General features: G+C 48.6%; 2 protein-coding genes across 5 annotated transcripts; one reads left to right on the top strand and one right to left on the bottom strand.

The window, feature by feature from the left end:
* Positions 1-253: 253 nt before the first annotated feature.
* On the bottom strand, positions 254-2,777 carry LOC126574035 (carboxypeptidase B-like). 4 transcript variants are annotated; one of them, XM_050233962.1, is made up of 6 exons: positions 2,610-2,777; positions 2,309-2,545; positions 1,731-2,213; positions 1,434-1,631; positions 846-1,359; positions 254-781 (listed from the first exon to the last, which is right to left on the bottom strand). In XM_050233962.1, the coding sequence occupies exons 3-6, from the start codon at positions 1,844-1,846 to the stop codon at positions 332-334; spliced, it is 1,278 nt and encodes a 425-aa protein (XP_050089919.1). In that variant the 5' UTR covers positions 1,847-2,213; positions 2,309-2,545; positions 2,610-2,777; the 3' UTR covers positions 254-331. The 4 variants fall into 4 exon arrangements, with proteins under 4 accessions (XP_050089919.1, XP_050089920.1, XP_050089918.1 ...); XM_050233963.1 differs by having other exon boundaries at positions 2,309-2,550; XM_050233961.1 differs by having other exon boundaries at positions 2,309-2,563.
* A 704-nt stretch (positions 2,778-3,481) lies between these two features.
* On the top strand, positions 3,482-5,339 carry LOC126574860 (carboxypeptidase B-like). The gene is made up of 3 exons (XM_050235256.1): positions 3,482-3,659; positions 3,991-4,206; positions 4,274-5,339. The coding sequence occupies exons 1-3, from the start codon at positions 3,556-3,558 to the stop codon at positions 5,250-5,252; spliced, it is 1,299 nt and encodes a 432-aa protein (XP_050091213.1). The 5' UTR covers positions 3,482-3,555; the 3' UTR covers positions 5,253-5,339.
* The last annotated feature ends 2,289 nt before the right edge of the window (positions 5,340-7,628 follow it).

Consider the following 7,628-nt stretch of genomic DNA (forward strand, 5'->3'; position numbering starts at 1 on the left):
TGCATATCCGAATCTCCGAGGGTGCCACCCGTCTAGCTGTAGAACAAATTATGTTGATTGGTTTCTGGGCCGAGGGTCTGGGTCACCAGCAGATAGTATCAGGAACTAGGTCCGGCAGGCAGGTGATACTGGCGAGCGATAGCGACGTTCTCCCCGGGCCCAACCACTCCCAGAACGCCGTCTCCATTTCGGTATTGCTTGGGATTGATAATGTTTTTAATTGGAAAAAGTGAAACCACGTACGCTGTGCACCTAGAGCGGGGTTACCGGTAGCAACCGTGGACACGGTCATTTAATACACTTTACTGACGAATACATGCGACTTCACTGGTTACGCGTTGTTGACCATGGTACGGTAGATCTGGAAGGTCTGGGTAGCGACGGCCTGGATCTCGCTAGCCGGTAGATCGAATCCGGTCGTTCCACCACCGGTCAGCTCCAGGGTGTACGCATATCGTGCCCCGATAACACCGGCCGCATAATCGTCACTGCATCCGTTGGCCGTGTACAGGATCTCAGCACTGTTCCCCACGATGTAGTTTGGCCCTCCGACAGCGGTGACAGCTGCGCGTGCTTGCTCACCGAGTGCAATGTGCTCGGCCTGGTTCGTCACCGGGACGAATGGCCACGAGTGACCGTACGGGTACAGGATCATGTCGCCGTACGTGTGCACCGCCAGGTACAGCACAATGTCCGACTGATAGCGCAGCATCACGCGGCTCAGGGCTTGGGTTTCCAGCTCGGAGAAGGCGGACGTACCGGCGTAACTATCGGAGCAGGCCTGGAAAGGAAATGGGAATAAATCCGGTTGCGAGTCTTATGATCGCTTTCACGCTGCTACTTACATTGCTCGAGAACACCCACATATAGTCCCAGTTCCGGTTAAGATCAATTCCCGTACACAGCACGGTAGCGGGGTATCGATTCTTACGCCACATACGATTGGAAGTGTGCGAAAACTCATAACCATCCGGGTTCGCCACCGGAACAATAACCCAATCCTTGGCCAGCATGTCCGCGTAGTCGCTCGAGTGTTCGACCAGCTCGTGGATCAGGTAGATGACCGACATCACGCCACCCCATTCGCGCGCATGAATACCACCGTCAATGAACACGATCGGTTTCGTTCCGGTCACCCCATTGTTGGTCGAGATCGTGATCGATTTGATGCGGCGCCCCAGATGCGTCGTTCCGATCGTTTCCACTCTCACCAAGCTCGGATACTCGTAGGCCAGATCCTCCAGATACGTTTCCACCTCGTCGATGGTCCAGAAGTGCTCAAAGTCGACCGTCGCCCGACCGGAAGCAGCCTTCCGACGACGATACTCCTGATCGTACTCACGCTCTGCTTCGATCGTGCTGTAATTCAGAGAAGAGCGATGAATTAAGCGATCAGTGAGTGAGTGAGTGTGGCCACCGCCGGAGGGACTTACGCTTCAACATCCTCGATGGAGCGCACGAAGGTGAAGCCATTCAGCGTCAGGAACCGCTCGAAGGCATCCTGCAGCATCGGAGCGATCATCACACGCTTACCGGCCCGATCCCAGAAGTCCACACCCTTCACGTCTTCCCATCGCTTCAGAACCGTGTGCTTCTCGATGCTGTCCACCTGAATATCGTACACCTTGTAGCTGTGAACGAGCAGAAGCAGAACGAAACATCCTCAAGGCACATTAGCACGTACGTAGACGTAGACCACTCCGTAGATTCCCCGGTACAACGACACTCACTTGCGGTAGGACACCTGCTCCGCAGAACCGCCCTGGCCCAGCATAGCCAGAGCAGCGAGCACCACAAACGCAGCACCACCGTATTTCATCTTGATCGAATCACCGTAAGCCAACATTACAGCCGACACCGGGATGGAAGGCCTCCTTTTATACCCAACATCTAGGCCCACAATCTAGCGCCGTCAGCCTGTGACGTCTGGGAAATCATAGAAAATCCCACCAATTTCGGGGATTCGGCTAGACCCAGATGATTGTGGGAATCGCTGCGGTCATTGCTGATAGTGCGGCCCTGGCGGCCACCGTCGCTACCGATTAGATACGGGGGTTCGCTTGGCGAATTACTGCAAATCCTCACCATCGCCACCATATGAACGCACGGCGCGGTAGTGGGTATCGATTTGGTTCGTTTCTCGAATCTCTGTATCACTCAGCCGCACCACAGATAGGTTTGTATTGTTGTGGCGCTTTCGTCGCAGATTGATGCTGCGTTGAAGGGGTAATTTGTTGTGCAATAAACAACAGAAACATTGTCAACATTGGACCATATAATCATCGTCAGGACAGCAGGGAACCCTTACGCAGCACTAAGTGGATTGTTTCCCACGCAGTCAATCAATTGGCAGCCACAGATCCGGTTGGAAGTCGATGCGAGTGCGCGAGATCGTCGTACCGAGACACCGATAGCAATGGGTTTGGGAAGCAAATATCAATTCCACTTCCTATCAAGATAGGTGTGTCCCTCAGATCACGCAGATAGCAAACGGTTCTTATCGGCGTTTGGTATCAGAATGTCCAGACATGTCCGACTCTATCGACTTCGCTATCGAAGAAAACTATAAAAACACTAACGATTGACGAGAGTTTTTTGTTATCACCTACCCTTGCACCGCTGCTACTGCTGGATGGTTCAACAACCGAAACTATCGCAAACTGCACGCCAAATCGTCAGGATGATGGACACTTTTAACGGTAATAACGCGTCCTACTACGCGATACTAGCTATTAAAATCCCTTGGAACAAAGATCGATCATGCTCCATTGTTTTCAAAAGAAGGGCATCGATTGACTGTAAACAGAAGATTAAAAGGTTTAAATACCCTCAATACGTCACCTGTGCCACTAATCCTGACACTTAACATACCAATACTTGGATTTCCCATGCCCTAAGCCTAATTAGTATTAAGTGCGCTTATCCCGAGCTTTTCTGCTTCACAGACACTCCACGAAAACGTGCTGATAGATCACGACATCCTGCACCATGGCCCATAAATGTACCGCAAAGACCACGTTTCAAGAAGTCTAGGATTCCCAGTCCCAGTATGTCGCAGACACACGGTAGTGAAGTGGCTAAATGTTTTATAGTACGTTTTGTAACTTTCCACTTCAAATCGGGTACACCGGGTCCAGCGATGTGCTCCAGCAATCCGTCTGGCTATCCGCTTCCTAATGCACGCTTCCTTCCCTTGCCGCCTTGCGCCACAAACAGCCTCGTGCCACTGTCGACACCGATCCGGTCACTTCACCCGTGGGGGTGGGGGGCCGTGTGCCAAGAAGCGAGTCCACTACAAATCGCTTATCGGCATCAAATCGAACCGTCAGCAAAACCCTCTCACGAATCCCACTAGCGAATCCATGTAGTATGCGAATCCCTGGGCCCCTTTCTGGCCTCTTCACCACGCCACCGGCCATCCCGAGAGTACCGTGATTCGATTGCGACTGCATCACATAATAAGTACATCCAGCAGTAGCTCGTACCATCCAGTTGTAGTTCGACGATCGATCGGTGCAGTCATCTGTGGTTCTGGTGAAGTTTTGCATTACAAACATGACCAACGCGACGTTCCGCTTGGTCCAGCTTGGTGTACTGGTGGCGGTAATTGCAGTTCTAGCTTGCGCCTCTTCTGTTGACCATGATGGCAGCTACGGGGGGTGAGTTTATTGATTTGGCAAGCCACTGAACCATATTCGAGTGCCCAGTGAGTGACAAGCCCCATAGTGGGAGCGGGAAGGTACACGTCCCATGAATAGTTAATGCTGTCCCTCACATTGCAATCGATTAGTTTCGATCGCATCGATTGCATCGATACGGGCCATCGATTTGTGATTTGCCGTGTTATTAACCCCAGGTTTGCGCCTGATAAGACCGACACATCATTGACCGAATGGTGATAAGAGCAATGCACTGGGGCATTCGATCGTGTAGCATAAAAAAAGGATTTGTGCTAATGTGTTGTGTTGTGTCTGGTTCCTTCCCTTTCAGGTTCAAACTTTTCTCCGTGCGTCAAGCAGATGAGGCGGCCGTGAAGCATCTCCGGGAGCTGCAGTTATCGAACGATGAGTTGGATTTTTGGAAGCTCGATCGTATCGCTGGTTCAGAGGCACACGTTCTTGTCCCTCCGTCCGAGGTGCAACCGTTCGTCGCCGATCTGCTCAAGAACCGCATTCAGTTCCGCGAACTTATTTCCGATTATGGAAGGTACGGCGATACGAGGATATTGTTTTTGTGTGGTGCTGATCTAACATCTCGATCTCATCTCCCCCAGAATTAAGAACGAAAACCCACGCTACAGCTCATCGCGCCGGTGGTCGAACAAGAGCCCAATCTTGACCAAGTATCTGCGGCACCAGGAAATCAACGATCTGCTCGAATCGTATGCCAAGCGGTATCCCAGCTTTGTATCGCTCAAGGAGATTGGCCGATCGTACGAAGGACGTTCGATCAAATCCATCACGATCCGTTCACCGGTCGTCGCGGCATCCCGCAACGCATCCCGACCGATCGTTCTACTCGATGCCGGAATTCATGCCCGGGAATGGGCCGCACCAGCGACGGCCATGTACGTCATCAGTGAGCTGGTGGAAAATGCGGCCAAACACCGGGATCTGCTCGATGGGCTAACCTGGATCGTGGTTCCGGTGGTCAATCCGGATGGGTACGAGTATAGCCACACGGGCAAGCGACTCTGGCGCAAAACACGCCGCCCAACGGGCCTGAGCTGCTTCGGTATCGATGGTAACCGGAACTTTGATTTCCACTGGTCCGAAATCGGTTCCTCCGATAGTCCGTGCTCGGATACGTTCCACGGTGAGCACTCATTCTCCGAACCGGAAACGCAAGCCATCCGGAACGAGCTGCTGCGGTTGAAGGGAAGCTGTAAGTTTTATCTGACGCTCCACTCGTACGGTGAATATCTGCTGTACCCGTGGGGATGGACCTCTAAGCTGCCCGAGGGATGGGAGACGATCGATGAGGTGGCAAGGGCTGGGGCAGATGCCATCCATGATGCGACCGGAACCTCGTACCGGGTCGGTAGCTCGACCAATGTGCTCTATGCTGCCGCCGGTGGTAGTGATGATTATGCGTTCGCCGTTGCTGAAGTGCCGATTGCGATCACGATGGAACTGCCGGGTGGTGGGAATGCTGGCTTCAATCCGCCGGTCAGTCAGATCGAGGAAATTGTAAAGGAATCGTTCGTTGGCATTCGGGCGATGGCGCTCGATGTGGCTCGAAAATATGCCTAAGCGGGCTGTTGGCAAGGATTTGCATGCAGTCGTGCGATGCTTTAGTTGTGTTTATAATGCCTGAAATATAGTCTATGAAAACTCCAACTCGTGTACGGCATTGTATTTAATCCATTTTCTATACCTTCTACAGCAGGATTCAGATGAAAGATCTCGCTAGTATATTGGCGTATTTTACGCATGCGAACACGGCTTAAGATGGATATTTATCTAAGGTATTTATTTTTGTCTAACCAACTTTATTATTTTTACTATTTTTTTGGATCAATCGAGGAAAAAAGGACAAATATATTGTTTTATGAAAATCCGCGCTGCATACATGGCTCAATGCCGCTCGCTACTTTGAAGCGCGGTTTCCCACATCAAACCAACATTTTTCAAGTCGGATCCCATCATAGCATAAAAACTACTAGAACAACAACAACTAAACAATAAACAAAATTGATGATTCTTTTCCCAAGCTATTGTGTAAAATACATTTTTAGACAAAATTGCATCACTTTTTCATCTTTAAAATTCTACCAAAAATCAAATAATAGGAAATTTATGAAAAACTGAACGAGGTTACTTGGATAAACTTTAAATCTGTGTAAAGAATATTGATTTACTTAATTCAGATGACTCATCACCCAGCTACGTTGGGCACCGTCGGTACGAATCAAAAGACTTGCCCCTTAAGACCTAAGCGACGAACCCGGTTTGACTATAGTGTGATCACTTTTTCAGCTTCAGAATGCTTAAAAAAATTGATTTTTTTTTTTAAATTCAACAAAAACAAAACAGGGCTATCTGGATAAACTTATAATCTATGAAAAGAAAATTGATTTGTATTGTATTTCAGATGATGCGGCTACGATGGGCAACGAAAAAGTACATTTTTGCAAACACGCCTTTCTTAAATGATGCCCTGTACGAAGTTTTAAACAAATCAACCTTAAAATACACCCAATTTATTTTTGAAAAGTTGTAGTTCAATGTAACATTCAGGTCACAGAAATAAGTTGAATGGTTCCTTCCCAAAAAATCGTCAAAAATGAGCCATTTTCTGACCCGAATTGACTTTAGTCCTCGCTTTAATAGATAAACTGAACACACACTTAAACAGGTTGTAAAAGCTGAGCTCAATGACATATTTTGTCAAGCGTTACACATGCTTAAAGATATAGAATCATGCGTCTGAAATTCCATCAGGTAGAATGAGTTCAATATCCCATTGATCTTCATACTGTTACGCAGAATCAGCATTGTCAACACATTCCAATCAAATATAAACATCGGAGATAGCATCGCATGCTAACAAGAGAGCAAACAACATCATCATCAGCGAGCGTAAATATCCCAGCATCTCCGTTCAAGAGTCGTGTGGAGAAGAGAAAAAAAAGTAGAATTTGAAATGATAATTGCTTCTTCTCCTTTCCCGCTCCAAGTTACACAACACGACGATACTACAAAGTTCCAGTCATATCATCGATAGCTAAGTGATTGGTTCCCGTGAACGTACCGTGAATGGCGGGAAAAGTGCTGCAATTATGTTTCTGACAGCATGTTTTAGCAACATTTTTGCTGCCCTTAAAACGCAGATTGGAGTACCGACGATTAACAATAAATAATGCGGAAATACTTGCTCGTTGCATTTAAGGCGACCTCAAGACATGTGTTTATTCTACTACAAGTGTTCGTGTTTCATAATCTACAATCTTTTAAAACACGTACTGCTAACCTACTTTTAACGAAGGCTCGTGAGCCCCTTTCCATTACAACACACTGCGCCCCTCGTAGTATCTCCGTTTGGTACTCCCCTGCGTTTAAGCTTTGTTTAATCAATGTCAACCAGTTAATGGGCGCGCTAAAGGTTAGGTTTAATGACCGCGCGCAAACTTCCAAAAACTTTCCGGGAATGCAATTTTAAGGGGAAACTTTTCCAAAACCAATCAACTCGCCAATCGGCCGCGTATGGAGCCTACTCACTGATTAATCGATGGAAGCGCGATTCAAGTTTGCAGCACGGCCCGAAGCAGGAGAGTGAAAGCCGTCCAGGACTAAATGGCTACCGTTCGGTTATGAAACGGGACAAGAAAACCGGGAATGAATGCAGTTCCTCCAGAGGTCCGTAGGAAGTCCCATGCAGGTAATCCTTTCCTGTAGAGCGCGGAAGTAGATGGAAGCGGAACGTGGCTTCCGCTCGTTACATCGATTGACGACGACGACGACGACGACGACGCCGGAATGGAATGCTGCCAACGGATGGCAGACTGTTTTTACGGTGCATTTTTTGTTTCACTTTTCTTTTCTGGTTGTAGCTATCCCCCCATTCATTGATAACTAACAATCCAAGTTTCCTACCAAGCTCAGGACGTGGAACGTGGTCCAGACGTA

This window comes from Anopheles aquasalis, chromosome 3, assembly GCF_943734665.1.
Source record: "Anopheles aquasalis chromosome 3, idAnoAquaMG_Q_19, whole genome shotgun sequence".
Lineage (NCBI taxonomy): Eukaryota > Metazoa > Arthropoda > Insecta > Diptera > Culicidae > Anopheles > Anopheles aquasalis.

Excerpts from the sequence above, each read along its gene's own strand:
- LOC126574035 (XM_050233962.1), bottom strand. The coding sequence starts at position 1,846 with ATGTTGGCTTACGGTGATTCGATCAAGATGAAATACGGTGGTGCTGCG. Across the intron at positions 1,632-1,730 it reads GAGCAGGTGTCCTACCGCAA|CTACAAGGTGTACGATATTC; the intron begins GTGAGTGTCGTT and ends GCTCGTTCACAG. Across the intron at positions 782-845 it reads TGTGGGTGTTCTCGAGCAAT|GCCTGCTCCGATAGTTACGC; the intron begins GTAAGTAGCAGC and ends TTTCCTTTCCAG.
- LOC126574860 (XM_050235256.1), top strand. The coding sequence starts at position 3,556 with ATGACCAACGCGACGTTCCGCTTGGTCCAGCTTGGTGTACTGGTGGCG. Across the intron at positions 3,660-3,990 it reads CATGATGGCAGCTACGGGGG|GTTCAAACTTTTCTCCGTGC; the intron begins GTGAGTTTATTG and ends CTTCCCTTTCAG. Across the intron at positions 4,207-4,273 it reads CTTATTTCCGATTATGGAAG|AATTAAGAACGAAAACCCAC; the intron begins GTACGGCGATAC and ends CATCTCCCCCAG.